This window comes from Marmota marmota, unplaced genomic scaffold (genome assembly GCF_001458135.2).
Source record: "Marmota marmota marmota unplaced genomic scaffold, marMar, whole genome shotgun sequence".
In the NCBI taxonomy this organism is placed as follows: Eukaryota; Metazoa; Chordata; class Mammalia; order Rodentia; family Sciuridae; genus Marmota; species Marmota marmota.
Genome location: NW_025999932.1, coordinates 15,347,081 through 15,366,221, shown reverse-complemented (window position 1 = coordinate 15,366,221; position 19,141 = coordinate 15,347,081). Strand labels below are relative to the sequence as shown.

General features: G+C 41.3%; 1 protein-coding gene across 3 annotated transcripts in view; it reads left to right on the top strand.

The window, feature by feature from the left end:
• Gpc6 (glypican 6) overlaps positions 1-19,141 on the top strand; it is a 1,056,803-nt gene that overhangs the window by 1,032,609 nt on the left and 5,053 nt on the right. For all 3 annotated transcript variants that reach the window (XM_048800750.1, XM_048800751.1, XM_048800752.1), the window contains one exon: positions 14,461-14,636. In XM_048800750.1, coding sequence (XP_048656707.1) covers positions 14,461-14,636 — 176 coding nt within the window. The remainder of the gene's footprint in view (positions 1-14,460; positions 14,637-19,141) is intronic.

Below are 19,141 nucleotides of genomic sequence, written 5' to 3'. Positions count from 1 at the left end.
AAAGAAATTCTACTGAACTGTTTTGAAAGTTGAAGAATCCATCTGATCATGAAAGGTTAATCAATGGGTGCTAAGTTACTATTAGAAGAAATAGATTCTGGTATGTTCTTGCACAAAAAGGTTACTGTAAATATCAAAATGTATTATGTTTCTAAAAAGCTAGAAGTAAGGATTTTGAATACGTTCACCATAAAGAAATGAGGAGAAAGATATGCTTACCCTGATTTGAACATTATATGTTTCCAAACATCACATGGGACCCCATAAAGAATGCACAACTTTTATGCATCAATTAAAAAATAATAGCAAAGAATCCGTTGTAATGCAGATCATTACATTTTCCCCTACTTTTGAAGTATAGATTTTAAAATGACAGACATTTTTAAATGTTTATGAATAGTTGTAAAACAAAGAAAAATGAAGTAAGAAAGGTTATTCTTATCACCTGAGTTAAATGAAAGAAATAGAAACTTTATTTTAAAAAAAAAAAAATCTATCGACACATTCATGGATATGGACCAGAGTCATCTCTAAGGATTGATGGAGTGTCATGTCTGGAGTTTATGCATGAGAACCTGTGTACTGAGGTCTCCCATGAGCCAGACAGTATCCCTGTCTGTATGTTTCATCCATCAGACTCTCAGGCACATTCTCCATTTGTACCACTCCTACAGCCCTTTTTTTCTTTTTTTTTTTAATTTTTTATTGTGGGTTGTTCAAAACATTACAAATTTCTTGACATATCATATTCCACACTTTGATTCAAGTGGGTTATGAACTCCCACCTTCACCCCATACACAGATTGCAGAATCACATCAGTTACACATCCATTGATTTACAAATTGCCATCCTAGTGTCTGTTGTGCTCCGCTGCCTTTCCCATCCTCCACCCTACCCCCCTCCCCACCTCTCCCCATCCTCCCCTCCTCTCTCTCTACCTCCTCCACTGTATAACCCTGAGGGTCTCCTTCTATTACCATGCAATTTCCCTTCTCTCTCCCTTTCCCTCCCACCTCTCACCCATAGTTTCCCAATTATTTTTTGTATTCTCCTTCCCAGCTGTTTCCCATATTTCCTTGATTCAGAAAGATACCTTTTGCAGATGCTAACGTTTCTGAAATCAAAATGACTCCTATAGTGGATATGTCCATTTATTCTAGTGATTACCTTATTTTCCCAGAAAGCTATGATTAAATTAATGGTACCTGCTGAAATTGAGGATGACTTAAAATATAACAGGAAACACATAGATGTGGTAGGGCTGAAACCAAAGGGTGGCTGAAAATAGTTTGTAAATTCTAGAACAATGCTGCTCAAACTTTGGTTTAAAATGTGGATTCTGATTCAGTAAGTATGGCAGGATGAATGTATGTCTGTGTCCCCTTAAAATTCTTATGTTGAAATCCTAACCCCCAGTGTGACGGTACTTTGGGAGGTTATCGGGTCATGAGAATGGAAGCCTTCTCTGTGTGATTAGTGCCTTTATAAAAAGAGTCAGGAGAAAGATGGTATCTCCTCCCCTCCTCCCCTGTGAAGACAGAACAAGAAGGTTGCCATCTGCAAAAACCAGGAAAAGAGATAGTACTAGACATGGAATCTGCCAACCCCTTAAATTTTGATTGCCCCAAACCCCAGAACCATGAGAAATAAGTGTGAATTGTTTAAGCTCTCCAGTCTCTGGTATTTTTGTAATAGAAGCCTGAACTGATGAAGACAAGAAGTTCTGGTGGAACCTGAGTAAGAATCTGCATTTTCAACAAATTCCCAAGTGATGCACTTATTGTTGGTCCAGGAACCACACTTTGAGTAACAGGCTCTGAGGCAGAGTTGCCAGAACTGGTACTTTAAAATACTAGATGAAAAATGGAACACACTTATACTTAAAAAAAAATCCACAGTGTATGTGAAATTCAAATTTAACTGGCAACCCTATGTTTCATCTGGCAGCGCTACTCTCAGCTCCTATCGACATGTAAGATATTCCCTTTCTCAGTTCTCACACCAGCCTCCAGGAGCATGTCCCAGTTTTATGTTTTCCCTTTGCCTTCACAGGTACTTTTGATGTTGGCTTTGGACTTTTCTTGTATTAAAAACAACAGCAATATAGGCAGGGAGGTCACATAGTTCAGTTGTGTGTCACCCACTGGGTAGAGGCAAGGTTGACATCATCTTGACTGAAAATTGCTTAGGCTTCACAAGTGCATCAAGAGAGAATTTAGGTTGGAAATATAGCAGAACCTTCACAATGCAGGGTAGAGTTCATACAGACTTCTGGTCTCAAATGGTCCATTGTGATGACTGGCAAGAATAACTTTTTGATTCCTGAATCGTTGGTCAGTACTTGAGTCAATGACTATCTTAGTCAGCTCTAGATGCTATAACAAAAATACCATAGATACAGAGGCTTGAACAACAGAATTTCACTTCGCACAGTTCCAGAGGCTGGGACGTTTAAGAGCAGGGTACCATCAAGGTTGGGTTCTGGTGAAGGACCTCTTCCTAAACATCCTGTAGATGGCCACCTTCTTCCCCATCCTCATAAGGTGGAAAGAGAGAGGTCTCTTCCCTTTCTCTTCCAAAGGTACTAATCCCATCACAGGGCCTCGAAACTCATGACTTTACCTAACCCTAATTATCTCCCAAAGACCCACCAAATAAATACCACCACACTGGAGATTCGGTGTTTACCACATTGATCTTGGGGCATGCAACATTTGTTTTGTAGCAATTGGGACTTATAATCACATCCCACTCATCAGAAGAGTTAATTCAGGATTTTCCTTAGAATTCACAGCAGCATCTGTCACCTGAGAAAGGCAGCATCAGACGCATCTTCAGTGACCAGAAGGAAAGTGCGTTTGCAGGTGTAACTTCTACGTCTCCCATTTTCCACTGACCTAAGCAACATCTTAGGGGGAAATGGGAGAAGACACAGGAGCACTCTGACTCCACACAGACAAATAGGAACTGAAAGGAAGCTAGTAAGTTGCAGAGGAAAATCAATAATAATCTAGAAGCCAAAGGGAAAAAAATTAAAGACTCGTGGTGCAGGTTACAAATCTAGGCCTCCTAAAGTTCCGGGGTGAACCCAGAGACCCTAGGAAGACATTTGCAGCCATCAGTCATGCCTGAGAAGGGCGTTCTGGGCAGCCAGTGGCCAGAATGAGCTGTCTGTTCAGGAGCTAGAGAAGAATGATTAGGTAGGAGGCAGGAAAGCACAGACCTGCAAGGAAATAAAACTTTTATATGGTTAGCAGCTACAGGCTAGAACTCTGCCAGGCAGTAGCAGAAGAAAACACTGAGTGCCTATGACTTTCACATAGACTCTGCCCTTTTGGCTCATAGGCAGATTTTTGCTATTTCAGGACACACCATATTAAACTACAGCATCTATAGCTTCCTTTAGGATTGTTTTCTCTTTATCAGGACCCTTTTTCTAAACTCATAGGGATTAAAAAGGAAAGGAGAATATGGGAGACATGAGACCAGAAGAATGCAAACCAGTCTGGGAGTGGCGCCCCATAGACACGGGGGTTATCTGATAGGATGTAAATGAGCTGAGGGTTTTCAGGGTCTTTGAGTCAATCATTTCTGGACTCTTCCCTCTCCCCCATGGAACTGGCAAAATGACTAGGATTTTGCTTCCTGCAGGCCAGTGTTTAGCTGTCAATGTGTCCTCACTTTCAAACGCCTTCTGGGAGGAGGCGATCAAGGATCTGGCTGAAGGACAAGGATTAATTGGACCCTTTGGAGACGTGGCTTTTGTAGGGAGCCTCTGCTGTATTTTTAGGTACCTGATCCTCACAGAAATAGTGCATCCCCAAGGAACTCCTTCCCAAGGCCAAGAAGTACACACAGTAAATTGTAAGGTGGAGGAACAGCAATGAAATCTAGAAAATAGATCAGTCACTCTCACCAGCCGCTGTGTGGATTGACTAACCAAAGAAAATAGCAAGTTCAGACTGGATAAGTCTGAGCAGATGGAAGGAAGGCGAAATGATGCATGGTGATGAGAAATCTGTCAAGACAGTGACTCAGCAGGTCTGGCAGGACAATATTGTTTTAGTCTGATGGCAGAGTATGTCTCAAAGCACTCTAGCTGTATTTAAAACTGCAAAATATTCAATACATGCCCAGCCAGGCAAACACGTTGGGAAGGTGGGAATTCTGTCTAAGAAAAGAACTGGCAACTGTCAAACCCGGCATTCTAAAATGCTTTACTTCCCCCTTCCCCTGGCATATCTGGGGAGGGAAGGATCCATGGATTCTTCCTGACTGTCCGGGGTAAGGAGAAGAAGTTGCATGAACCTATTACAAGTGATAAAAGATGTTGGACACAGTTGTCTACAAACAGGAGAAGGGAAGCTTAAGGCTAGTCCATAGCTAGGCACCCCTGAAAACTGGCTCACGGGTCTTTTTCTCTGTCTGCTCTGTAGTTTGCTGACTTCAGTTTTACCAACAAACGATGGGTTTGGGGAACCTTCTGCCAATGAGTCAAGCAGCCAAGTCAAAGAATTTAGCTTCTTCTCACTGCTGCAACTGTGGAGCTGTGAGTTCTCCAAGACCTCCCAAGACGTTCCCTGCCTCCATGCTCCAGTTGGAGAATAGCCACTACAAATCATTCTCTGTACATGAATTCAGGCTTTAAAACCCCGGATGCTGCTGCTGACAGCTGCTCCTAAGGACCCAGTTTGGTATTGAAGGAAGCCATGTTTAACCACTTAATTTGCATAAGCACACATTAGATTTGCATAGTGAAGAACAAAATAACGTGGTTTGGTGACTTGCCCATGGTAACACTGCCCTGAGAGATCTGTCCTAAAGAGATCTCAGGTGTCCCAGGTCATTGTTGGTGAGCCTTTGACCACATCTTGGTGTCATTGCTCCTGGACCACCCATCTTCACAGTCTTCAGAATCTGTAAAGCCATTTAAAGCAAAAGCTCACAGTGTGCTTTAAGTAATACCACTTTCCAGCCAGGAAAACTGGAAAGGGGTAAAAAGTAATCTATATCACAAACTTTTATAAAAAGTTATACTTAAATCTTTTATTTTCTTTAATCATGGTAAAGCACACCAAACATAAAATCTGCCATTTTAACCACTTGGTCAGTGCACAGTTCATTGATAATAAGTACGTTTACATTGTGCAAGTTTCACTGTCCTCCATCCACACAAGCTTTTCCTCCTCCCACACCAAGCCTTGTACCCAGTGAACATGAATTCCCCACCCTTCTGCCCCAGGCCCTGGCACTCACAGGTCTAATCTCTATCTCTATGATTCTGACTATTGTAAGTATCTCATCCTAATAGAACCATATAATATTTGTCTTTTGTGCCTGATTTATTTCACTTAGCCTAATATCCTCAAGATGTAGCCATGCCATACCACACGTGTTTCCTTCCTTTATAAGGCTGAATAATATTCCCCTGTATATAAATACCACATTTCCATTATATCCATCCATCCACCGATGAACTCTCGGGATATGGCACTTTGGGGCTATTATGAGTAATTCCACTGTGAACAGAGGTGTCCAAACATGTGCTCCACTCCTTTCTTTTAATACTTTCAGGTATATGCCCAGAGGTGGAATCACTACCACACAGAGTAGTTCTATTTTCAGTATTTTGAGGAACCAAAACCATGCTGATGGCCACAGAGGCTGCGCCATTTTCTATTTCCAGCAGCTGTGTTCCTGGTTCTTGTTTCTCCACCTCCTTGCCAAGGGTGGTTATTTTTTGTCTGCTGTTTTAAATAATAGCTATCCTAATGTGTGTGAAGCATAAAACTTAGATTTTAAGTAAACTTCTGAAAGAGGTCACAGCACCATAAGGTTTACAATTCTTTATTTGAGACCCTTGAGACCATGTGTGTTTCCAGAATTCAGAATTTTTTAAATTTTAGAAGATTACCACAGTGAATATGCTGTACATTATGTAATATTCCCAGTGGGGTCTGGACCTACAACCTGTAAAACCTACATTAATATTTCTGTAGCCAAATGTATTAATATTGCAGTAAGTGGGATAAATGAGGACTATAACTAGCCTCATTTCATATTTGATGAAGTTTTGCTAACAAGTGGATTATTTTTAAAAACACACTTGGTTTTTTGAATTTTGGAACTGAACAAAAGGAATTCTGGATCTATATTAGCATTATATTAGGATGACTCTTAAACCTGCTGAAGATGAGTGAATATGTAACTTAGAACAAGAAATTGCTACAGAGACTTGTATTGAATGGAGCTCATTTGCACCAACAAACAGTTGAAATTGCTCGCACCTCACTCTTCTGATTATGCTCAGATACATTTTCAGGCACCTGAAAACAAACCTAAGCCAGCAGCTAGGCAGCTTGTTTCACCCCTTTTCTACCTCAGCCCCCACTTGGATTCATGTCAACCCCACTGAACACCTCTAAGCTAACCTTCCCTTCTAGTGCCTCCCATCTCATACTTGTACCTTCCAAATCCTAATCCTGAGAGTGTCCCTTTCCCTCCAAACTCAACTCTTTCTTCAGTATTTTGAAACAGAACAACTGCCAGTATGTGAAAAAGAAATAAGAAAAATCACCCCCTTCACAATAGCTTCAACAAATAAATAAATAGAATACCTGAGAATTAATCTATCCAAGGAGGTAAAAGATCTGTACTGTGAAAACTATAGAACACCAAAAAAAAGAAAGAAAGAAAGAAAAGAAATTGAAGAGGCCCTCAGAAATGGAAAGACCTTCCGTGTTCTTGGATAGGCAGAATGAATATAGTCAAAATAACCATACTATAAAAAGTAATATAGATATTCAATGCACTCCTCAACCGAATACCAATGACAGAACTAGACGAACAAACAGTCCTAAAATTCAATTGGAAGAAAAAGAAACCCAGAATAGCCACAGCGACTCTGAGCCAGAAAAGTGATGTAGGAGGCATCACAATACCTGACTTCAAAGTATACCACAGAGCTGTCGTAGCAAAAGCAGCATGGTATTGGCATCAAAACAGACGTGAAGACCAATGGAACAGAACACATAATAAAGAGACAAACTCACATACTTATCGCCATCCAATACTTGACAAAGTTGCCAAAAATATATTTTGGAGAAAAAGACAGCTTTTTTTTTAATAAATGGTGCTGGGAAAATTGTAAGGCAATATGTAGAAAAATAAATGAGATCCTATGTCTCATCCTGCACAAAACCCAAATCAAAATGGATCAAAGACTTAAGAATTAGACCAGAAATCTTGTAATTGCAGAAAAAAATATACAGTCTATATTTCATCATATAGGTACAGGCACCAACTTCTTCAACAAGACCCCTAAAGCTCAAGAAATAAAATCAAGAATCAATAAGTGGGATATTATCAGACTAAAACCTTCTGCACAGCAAAGGGAATGAAGAAAGAGCCTACGGAACTGGAGACAATCTTTGCCAGCCACACCCCTGACAGGGAACTAATATCCAGAACATAAAATGAACTCCAAAAACTCAATGCTAAAAAAATCCAAGTAGTCCAATCAATAAATGGGCAAAAATAGCTAAACAGAAACTTCTCAAAAGAAGAAATACAAATGGCCAAGAAATATATGAAAAAAAAAATATTCGGCATCTCTAGCACTTAGGGAATGAAAGTCAAAACTATACTAACATTTCATCTCACTCTAGTCAGATTGGTAGTGATCAAGAACATTAATAATAATAAATGCTGGTGAGGATGTGGGGGAAAAGGTACATTTGTACTTCATTTGTGGGACTGCGAATTAATGCAACCAGTCTGGAAAGCAGTGTGGAGTTTCCTCAAAAAACTAGGAATGGAGCCACCATAAGACCCAGCTATTTCACTCCTCAGTATTTATCCAAAAGAACTAAAATCAACATACCATAGTGGTACAGCCACAGCAATGTTTATAACAGCACAATTCACCATAGCTAAATCATGGAGTCAACCCAGATGCCTGTCAATAGATGAGTGGATTAAGAAAATGTGGTCTATATACACAGTGGAGTTTTGCTCAGCCATAAAGAAGAATGAAATGATGGCATTTGCTGATAAATGGATAGAAATGAAGAAAATCATGCTAAGTGAAATAAACCAAACTCAGACAAGCAAAGGTTGAATGTTTCCTGTCATATGTGGAAGCTAGAACAAAATAAGGGAAAGAAGACAGTGGGTGAGGGAAGAGGATAGCACAAAGATACAGGGAAGATTAGTGGAGTCGACGTAGGTGAATGAGAGAGGGAGGAAGGGAAAGGGGAAGATAAATGGAATGGATTTAACAAAATCATGCTATATTCATATATAAAGATACCAAAAGGAACTTCACTTTTATGTATTTGTAGAAGAAAGCAAGTTTAATAGAGTAGAGGAGGGAGAATAACAGGAGAGAGAAGGGGAAGAAAAGGAGGAGATGGAGCTTGAAATCATGTATGATTTTGTCAAAATGAATCCAGCCAGTTACTATGTATGATTACAGTGCTCAAAAAAAAAAGAAAAAAGAAAAGAAAAAAAAAGGCAGAACAACTGCTGGCATGAACATGCTGATGAGAGACACTGATAGCTGACAAGTCGACATGCCCATCCTCCCACACCCCACATTCATGTGTCAACAGATCTTTCTGGAAGCATTGGCTCAACCGTAAAGAGTCGTTGTCAGTGATGATAATGGAAAGTGCAGTGGGTGACCAGTGGAGAACTTCTGCAGGAATGAGTGTGTCTGACGTCTCTCAGGTGACAGAAGCTGTCAACTCTGCCATTGAGGGTCCTGGCGCAGAGCCTGCAGCCACCCACAAGATTGAATATATCAGCCCCCCTGTCAAGTTCTTGCATGACTCTTCCTAATCAGCTATCATATTTGGATGTGATCAAAGAAGGCTACATTATTGATAGGAAATTAAATGGGGAAAAAAATGTAATTCTGCAAAACTGTCAAAGAGTGGGTTTCTAGCCATGTTCTTGTAAACAGAAGCCAGCCAAAATGAGGAGGCTGTGCTTGGCTGCTCTTGGATGCCAACCACTTGCCACATCATAGCATGAAGCATTGGCAGATGATGATGCCCCTGTTCAAGCTTCTGCAATTTTTCCTCCCTTCTGGGTTCTCCCTGTTCCAAGTAAATACGCATCCCGCCTTGGAGCCAGGGATGTCCATGACAAGATTCCCCTTGTATGTCTCCCAGAGATACGATGGCACAAGAAAAACAATGCCAACAAGTTGAAGAGATGAGCAGAAACTAGTCAAAGGAAGAAGCTTTCGGGCTCAACAATGGGTCTATTCCTGCAGGACATGAGCTTTAATATAAAGAAACCACACGTATCGGACAGCAGATGAATAGGCTCTTGAGACCCTGGTGCTCAGCTGGGCTTCCACAAACCTTTGCGGCTGCACAATGGCCATCCACAGATTTAGTTAGCCTCAGGACCTAGCTCTGGTGTGGCAAAATGGCCATTTTCTTTTTCAACTACTGTAGGCTAAAGTTTTGTATTATCTTTAAAGTCACCTTTTGAATACACCAAAAGGAAAAAAGGTTCTAGAGGGGACCAGGGCATTGTTACTTGTTTTTATGGTAAGTGGCTGAGCATCAGTAGGCACAGTTTGAGACTAGGTTTCCTTGGCAGTCTCTTATTGTTCTTGGATGTTCAGACTCCCAGGGGCAGCATTCTCATGCAAGGGATTGCAGTGAGCTGCTGATAAATGATGCTTGGCTTGCCGAGCTGTGCACACAGCATCTGAGAGAGACAAAGACTGTCTCTAACTCAGCCTAGGTACAGCTGCAGGAACCATTGTCGAGAATGTAGAGGAAGAACAGCATCAACCATCACCTTACAACCCTCCCAATTCTTGTGTCTGCAGTGGATGGCCTGCACTTGCCACTATTATTCCAATGGACTTTCATAAATAGATAGAACTCCTAGAGCCTGGCACATATAATTGCATGTCAATAATTGTTGATCCAATGTCATACATTAGAAGTTATATCAGAAGGGCCATCTCAGAATCCAAGAAGATTTTATTTATATCAGCTATATTAAAAGCCACAACAGAAGTTTTGCTTTATGGCAAAAATAAAGAGTTATGGGTCCATGGCTTTTTAAAATTTCTATTAGGACATTTTTTTAGGGCAATAATAGTTGAAGCTTCATGGGAAAGAATTTACAGTGCACTCTGTGTGTTTTACTATTCATTATTTAGCGAACATTGTAAAATCAATTTTGTTCAAGATATGGATGAAAATATAGAGCTTTTCGGGTCACCTCTGATTTAAAATGGATAAAGCAATTCATACACAAGTACGTCATTCACAAGATCCAATACCTGAAAAATGGCTTAAGTATCAAAGTTTCTCTGTCAAAGGCTGAAGGACAGAGCCACCTGGGGTTATTATGTTATTGTCTCTATTTTTGTATATTTTGAAATCTTCTAAAATAAACATTATCAAAAAGAAAGGAAAAATGTGCCCCTTTTGGTGATGGGTCCCCTGCAGGTGTGTAGCTTTGTGACCTCAGAACTGAGGCTGGATTTCAGCACGGACCTGTTCCCTCAGCTCAGAGAAGTGGTGGTGCAATGCACAGAAGGCCCAGTTGAACTTTGCAACTGTACAAAAGGGTGAGAAGATTCCTGAAAGCTGAAGATATCTTGGGAGAAAGTGAGGATCGGCCTGGGTCTTTAAGAGCATTTGGGATTTAAATGGAAAAGTGCATCATAGACCAAAACAAAAACAAACCAACCAACCAACAAACCCCATGGGATACTGTTTGTTTAAAAAAAAAAAAAGGGCTTCCTTTTTCCTCTGCTCTCATACCACAATCAACACAGACTTCTGACATCAGATGTGTGGGGATTTCTCCCCACAGCAAGTGAGTGAGCAATTCTGAGCAGACACCAGTTGGGTGTCCTCTAGTCGAATTCAGTTATATATACACACACACATACATACACACACATACATACACACACATACATACCAGGGATTGAACCCAGGGATGCTTAGCCACTGAGCCACATCCCCAGCCCTTTTTAGTTATTTATTTATTTTTTGAGACAGGGTCTTACTAAGTTGCTTAGGGCCTCACTCAGTTGCTGAGGCTGGCTTTGAACTTGAGATCCTTCTACTTCAACCTCCCAAACTGCTATGATTATAAGTTTATGCCACTGTGTCTAGCCCCAATTCAGTTCTGACACTACTTTTTGAGGGCTCAATCCCCAAAACTGCCCCCAAGATTGCTTATGATGCACTCTCAGTCCTTAGTTTGTTTACCTGTGCTTCTGACAGACTGGCTCTAAATCAGAGTTCACACAACTCCTTCCTTAGTTTTGATTAATTTTGACATATCAGAGAGAGGCATGAAGCCCCTCTCCCTCTCTGGGTGTGCTACCCTCCAGAACCGCTGTGTATTCTGTTATCCAGAACCCCTCTGAACCCTTTAGGTTTTTCTGGGGGCTTCCTGGTATAGACATGGTTGCTAACAGCCTGGTGAGGAACCCAGCAAGGCCTGTCCTCTTCAGTATTTCTCTTGACCTCTCTGTGCAGCATTCCTCCCTCCAGAGTATGGGGCAGGACCCTCCTGAAATTAGGGGGCTCTTATAACCTCCTATAAGACAAGGTAGGTTGAAGAATTCCTTTAAGACCAGTCCAAAGGAATAGATGGAATGGAGGGAATATTAGGGCTTCTACAATCTGCCTTGGAAAAGAGAAATTCTAGTTTCCATGGCCTGTGTTGGGAAGAAGTCATGAGCCAGGAAACAGGGATGAAGACCAACTATGTACTTTACAATATTATGGATGAGCCAGCAAAGATGGATACACAGAGTAGATTTGTTGTAGGGGACAGATGAGGCAGGGCACCGAAGATATCAGGAAACAGTTTTATTTGACTGCAGCCAGGTTCAGAGGGTACAGCTTTCACTGTAATCAATTAATCCCCTGAACCCCGAGTTCAGGTAGCTTCAGAACTTTATACCCAGGGAGTAAGGGGAGGGGCTCAGAAGTTCACAGTCTGCAGAAGATCACATAAAAGCAGCTTTTTCTTTCATTGTTCTGGGCAAGTTAATCCTTCAAGGACAGCACCTGAGAAGGGGAGAGCTTCTTCTCCCCTTTCTTTCCTCCCCCTGCCAGGTATTACCTTGGAGCCCAATTGGTAACTTACCTTAGAAATGTAGACTTCTCTGTGAAGCCCAGCTCAAGGCCAGAGGCCTTGTTAAAGGATTTGTCTTTTTTTTTTAAACCACATTTTGCATTTGCAAACACACTTTTACAAACTACTAAACTGTATAAATGTTTGTGAAAAACTAGAAAAAGGGGTGTTCAGTACCTCGAGAGCTGATCTCTTCCAAGACAGTGGCCAAGTAAAATAGAGCAACAGGAAAATAGGAAGTTTGACTACATTGAACTCTTTTTGTAGAGACTCTTTTGCTGATAGTCCTAAAATCAATTATGGTGAAGATTCTGGAGAAGCTTAATTAAGATTTTCTGTGGAGGAGGGGGTGCCACTACAGATTCTATAAGAGGAGGAGGATCCCTTAGAGGGAGTATCGCAGCATAAGAAAGCAGACCTGGACAGAGACAGGCTTAGATGGCTGAGCTGTAAAGTGTGACTCCTAGTTTATGATCTGCCAAACAAGACGGGGCAGTGGTTGGGCAGTGAGCTTTGGGCCTAGACTTCATTTAAATCATGGTTTTGCCATCGATGAGACTGTACATTTGCTTATCTTCACTGAGCCTTGGTTTTCTGTTTCATAAAAGGAGATGAAATGATACTAATCTCCTAGGTGTGCTGTTGGACTGGGTTTAAAATTGCCTTAAAAAAAACGCTGAGCGCGGGGCCTGACATTTCATAAGTGCTCATTGGGCATCAGCCACTGTCCTCAGAAGTTTTCAGACAGAACAGAGGACAAAAGTGATATTTTAGGAAGATGAATCAGACAGCATGTGCAGGATGTTCCAGAAAGAGAGAAAGGGGCAAGGAAGTCATTGCAAAGCAACTCTAGCCATCTGCACTCAAAAAAAAAGGACACAGGAAATAGCAACAAAGAAGCAGGTATGAGAAGCTTCCTTAGACAAGAGTCAGAGGACTGGAAAATTGGCAGGTGAGCGTCAGGAGGCAGAGAGGGCCGTGAGCAGATCTCCAGCCTCTGCTGCAGAAATACGCCTCCACAGCTTTTGGCAGTTGACCCTGAAGGGCTGACAACTTTGATATTTTGTTACCAGTTAAAGAAATACTGAGCTCAGGACTATTAGATATCACCCTTTTGTTTTACCAGATATTGGGAAATCCCCCAAATTACACCCAAGATTTCATTACAAAATAAAATCCATAATAGACACCTCCAATATGCTAGCAGCCACTGGTTAATCCTATAATGCCCACCCACCCCCAATTTTTTTTTTAAATATCCAGAAGGTTCTTCAGATTAAAATCTGAGGTAAGGGCCCCTTCTTTGGGGTAAGGCCTCTTCCTCAAAAGAACTCTCCCAGATCATGTGTCATGTGTAAATCTAGTTCTTATAACCAAAATTAACAACTGAGGAAGCTATCTAGCCCTTGACTGAGCTCATCAACTTTTTTTTTGTATGGGGAGGAAAAGATTTAGTTAATTTTAAGAAATGATGTCTCTAAGACCGGATTTAGTACTTATTTGTCGGCCAACCTACCTAGGAATTCACTGCCACTTGAAAAAACATCATATGACTCACCTATACCGCTCCTTAGTATTTGTACTAAAGAATTAAAGTCCTCATATACAGTGATGCAGGCATACCCATGGTGATAGTAGCACAGTTTACAAACTTTGAAACCAGACCAGGTGTCCATCAAAAGATAAGTGAATAAAGAAAATGTGGCATATATATACACAATGGTGCTTTATTTAGCCATAAAGAAAATTGAAATTAGGTCATTTACAGGAAAAAGGGTGGAACTAGAGACCCATGATATAAAAAGTGAAATAAGTCAAACTCAGAAAGTTAAGGGTTAGATGTTTTCTCTCATTCGAAGAAGCTAGAGAGGAAAAAGGCAGTGTGGGGAAGGTGGTGGAAGATCTCCTGAAAGTCAGAGGGAGATCAATAGAGGAAAGGGACCAAGTGGTGGGATTTGAGGCAGCAGGGGACAGTGCTAGGGGAGTGATTATGGCCATATTATATTATTATATTGTGTGCATCAACAAATATATAACAACAAATCCTATCAATATATATAACTATATATAATATAGTTTATATATAATTTAAAATATATATATGTATATATATTTTAAATGCAAGAAACAAACAAACAAAAAAAACAAGTCAAAAGCCATTTTAGCTACATCGCCTTCTGTAAAAAATCATTTTTGCTTTTGGGCAAACTTTTTTCCAGGAATTAAGTCCAGTTCCAGGTGGTTTGGCTGTTAAGACAGCATGACAGAGTCCAGTTCTGAGTCCCTGCTGCCTCACCCCAATTTGTTTCTCCCTCTCTGCTTTGCAGATACTTGCCTGAGATCATGAATGATGGGTTGACCAACCAGATCAATAACCCTGAGGTGGATGTGGACATCACACGGCCAGACACCTTCATCAGACAGCAGATCATGGCTCTGCGCGTGATGACCAACAAATTGAAGAATGCCTACAATGGCAATGACGTCAACTTCCAGGACACCAGTAAGGAAATCTTTACCAGAACCAGCCACTTCCAGAGTGAATAACAGCCATAGCAGATGACACCATCATTTTTCTTTAAGAGAAATGTGCACACATAATGATGTCTCCTTCTTCCCCTCAGGCTGTCCAATCCACAAAACTTGGGATGATACAAAAATCACAACTGATCTTAATAGTTTCAGTAGGCACATGCAGCCATTCCAAAGGGAAAACCGAGTTTCTGAGTTTCATCTACCAGTTGATCCATTAGTGATAAAATAGCAAAGTAATGTTCTTACTTTCTCCTCTCTACATCTACATTTACAGCTGCCCCAAACTCCCACCCCCGGTCTTACCACCGGTAAACTGGCATCCCGAACGCAGACAGATGGTCCTGACATACGACAGTTCTACTTATGATTCTTTGAGTTTACTGTGGTGCAAAAGCCATACACGTTCACGTTGAAACTGTCCTTCAAATTTTGCATTTGGATCTTTTTCCAGATTAGCACTATGCAGTACGATGTTCTCACCATGCTGGGCAGAGACAGCAAGCTGCAGCTCCCAGTCAGCCAGATCACAAAGGGAAACAGCTGACCCTGTAGAATGCTGTGCTGTTAAGTTAGCATGTCAGGCAGGTTAGATGTGCTCAGTGCATTTCCGACTTATGAATATTTTCAACTCAACAATGGGTTTATGGGGACGTGACTTCATCCTAAGTTGAGAAGCAGCTGTACCTCTTGAGTCTTAGGATTCCCCTTCTATAGAATGGGAAGCACCCCTGCCTAAGGAGCTGTTGGGAAGATCCCTCAAGGTGATTTATAAGGAGCTAAGACAGTGCCTGGTGGGTAGTGAGGGAGTTCAACTGCATTAATTTCCTGTCTTTCAGATTGTGCACATACACACAAACCACAGGTGCTGGCATCTGAAATACTGAGAGGAATCAAAAAAAAAATGCTGGTGCAATATCATACATGACTATTTTATTAAGGATCACAAAAGCATTAGAAGTGATTTGAAGGACTAGCAAGTGAACATGAACATGAAACTAACTATATTTGTGTTTTGTCTAAGTGGATTCAAAAGGCATAACTACAAAGGCAGATATTTTTTTGGCTTTTTGTTTTTTGTTGTGTTGGTTTCCTCTTAAGTGTGAACCTTTACAAAGAGAGTTCCTGGGAAAAGAATCCTGGAGCTAAGATGTGAAGTTGCCAGTGATTCTGTAATTTGGTCACTGAAGCAAAAGACAATGCCTGTGTGCTTGAATTAATGAGACAGAAAGAAGTAAGTTACAGATGGAAGACACGAAGTCACCTAAGTCTTTGCCACCATCCTACAGAGCCATCCCCTGAAGAAAATTTTAAGAGCATTATTCCATTTTAAAGAAGTCAAAAAGAATTTTCGAAGCCCAGGATAATCATCATCTGATGGACATCATTGCTGTAGAAGTTTCTAGAATCATCCCATTATCCTCTCTCTTCTTAACTAAACCTTTCCCTTCCTCTTCAGAAGAGAATGTTAGACCCAGTTTTAGGCTTTGTTGCTTCTGCCTTGCTCACTACTTAGCCACATTTTCCGCGTTTTATCCATTCTGTCTCCTCCATGTAATAAAATGCTTTCTTACTTGCAGAGTAACTGTTGGAATGAATAATTCAAGATTCATAAGAATTAGCCGATGTTGACCTTATTGCTTCTCTCTCCTTACAGAGGAGAGAGAACTTAAAGAGGTTATGTGCGTGTCAATCTGCAAAGCTCAGGAAAGGTCCAGGAGGCAGGGACCTTGCTCCATCTCCTCTCAAAAGAAGATAAAAATCAACAGCAGTTAAGAGCATCCCTCAGCTCTAACCCAAGCACCAAATTTGGCCTCTCTTTTAGAATACTGCCTGTGATAGGAAACCTTTCACATCCCACAGCCATCATCACCCATATTGCTTGTGACATTTTTTAAGTTGCCCATCCCTTGTCCTAATACCATGTTTGTTATTCCTTTTAAGAAAGAGATGGGGCCATTATTTTTCCCAGCTGGAACCTCTTGTCATTCTTTGCTTCTCACATTTTTAATATTCCAAGTCACTCTAATAATATCTTTGTAAAGGTTATATTACTTCTTGTTCATGATACCTACGTTCAGAACAAGTCCCTTCACAATTCTGGTGTCTCTGAATTTAATCAATGGATATCACCCGCCCCTTTTTAAAGTCCATTAAAGATAAAGCAGAGAAAAATGTTAAGAACATAGTATATGTATTCAAGTGATCTTATCTGATATTTAGATGTCCCATTTGAAAAACAATAACACAGTGCTGAGTTTTGTCTTTCTCACTCTAGGGCACATTAGAAGAGTCCCTCTACTACCATGGCTTCACTTAAGTAGCATCAGTAGCCAAGATGGCGCCAATCCCAGCTCAAGGCACATCAGCATCTCAGACCAACAGGGAGGAGCTTAGATCATTGACTAAGGGGGAATCGTAACGACAAACAAAGCTTAGTTTCCTGAATGCCTTCCAAGAATGTTTTCTCACTTATTCCTCATGATGATTTTGTAAAATAGACATTATTAATTTTATTTTTTTGCAGGTGAGAAAATGTAGCCTCAGCAAAGTTATTCAGCTTGCCCTACTCCATTTAAATTAGTAATGACATCTTAAATTTTGCTGTAGGAACCATAGTTTTTCAATCAGGTGTCACTGACAGTGGTGGGCTGGGTGCTCTGTTGTACTGTACGGAGTCGTCTTCACATACACTCTGCAAGGCGCCTGCTATCACCCACGTGGATTAAGATAAGGAAACTGAGTCAACTGCTAGAGGCACATTTCCTTATTCAACAAGTATTTACCAACCACCTGCTATATGCCAGGAGCCATGAAAATTCAGGAGTGAACAATAACTACATTCTACACATTCTCAAGAGGAAATCAACAGTAAACGACTGAACAGACAAATAAATAATACAATCTCAGGTAGAGACAAGTACCTTCACAAAGCTGACACAACAGTGGGAGATTGGTTTCAGCACCCCTCCCCTGACACCAAAATCCACAGATGCTCCGGTCTCCTATATAAAATGGCTTAGTATTTGCATGTAACCTCCTATATGCTTTAAGTCACTTCTAAATCACCTCTAACACCTATACAATGTAAGTGCTATGGAAATGGTTATTATACTGTATTGTTTAGGGAATCGTGACAAGAAAGAAATGCCTGTTCATGCTCAGTACAACACAACCATCATAGGACTAACCACATAGTGCCCAGTGCTGGGAGAGACTGAGGGTCTGATATGGCAGGGGCCCCATCAGGGACTTCTGACACATCACTCCATTTATGTGGATTCAACTCGGTATGCAGCAAATTCAAGTTTTGCTCTTTTTAAAAAAAATTTAAAAGCCAAGGAAATTTATTTCTCACAGTTCTGCAGGCTGGGAAATCTCAGGTCAAGGGCCAGGGTTTGGAGTCCAGGGCAAGTCCCGTCTCTGCTTCCCAGATGGCACCTTGTTACTGTGCCCTCCAGAGAATGACCTCTGGCCACGCGTGGCAGGAAGGCAGAAGGGAGGGAGGCAGCTCCCTTGTAATTCCTATATGAGGTCATTCATCATCTCCAAGTTCTGCTTTTCAGAACTTTCTGGAATTATTCTTGATCCTCAGTTGGTTGACAACAGAGATTCAGAACCCTGATACAGAGAACTGACTGTGACCGCTGGAACCTGGTCTGGGGCCATATCTGAGAGACAAGGTTTATCACAAAGAAGGAACCAAGCAGTCAGACCTGGGATTAGAGCAGGCCAAGAGACATGGAGGGCAGAGGGGAAGACGCCCCCCAGGGACAACAGGTCATGGGGGCGCCTGAGCTCTGGTTTCAAGCAGGGAACGCCAAACTTTCTCTGTCAAGGACCAGATAGTAGATATGCTGTTACAACTTTGAGATCTATCCAGTGCTATCACAACTACTCGACTTTGCCCTATGACAGTGCAACTGGAGATAACCCAGATGTGAGGCCGCGGTCCCATCCGACTTCACAACTGTACACTGAAGTCTGAATTTCACATGTAGCCTTCTTACATGTCACAAAACATTACTCCTGACTTTTTTCCCCAAGCTCTTAAGATTATAAAAACTGGTCTTAGGTGATGGGCCCTAGAGAAACAGGCAACAGGTCGTAGCTGGTCAAGCCCTGGTGTAGAGCGAGGTGCTGGGTAAGAAAGGGCCCATCCTTGCCCTTGGGAGGAGAACATGAATGGGGAAAAATAGCTAAAAGCAACCATAAGGTCTCCCTTCCACAGCCCTGCACTGTGGCTCCTCCGATTTCCTACTCGCATGGTTGTTTTCCTTCTCTGTGCTTTCCTTTAAAATGCTCAGGTGGCTGAAGCAGGAGGATCACAAGCTCAAAGCCAGCCTCAGCAACTTAGCAAGGCACTAAGCAATTCAGTGAGACCCTATCTCTAATAAAATATAAAAAGGGGTTGAGGGGCTGGGTGCAGTAGCGCACACCTATAATCCCAGCAGCTCCAGAGGCTGAGGCAAGAGG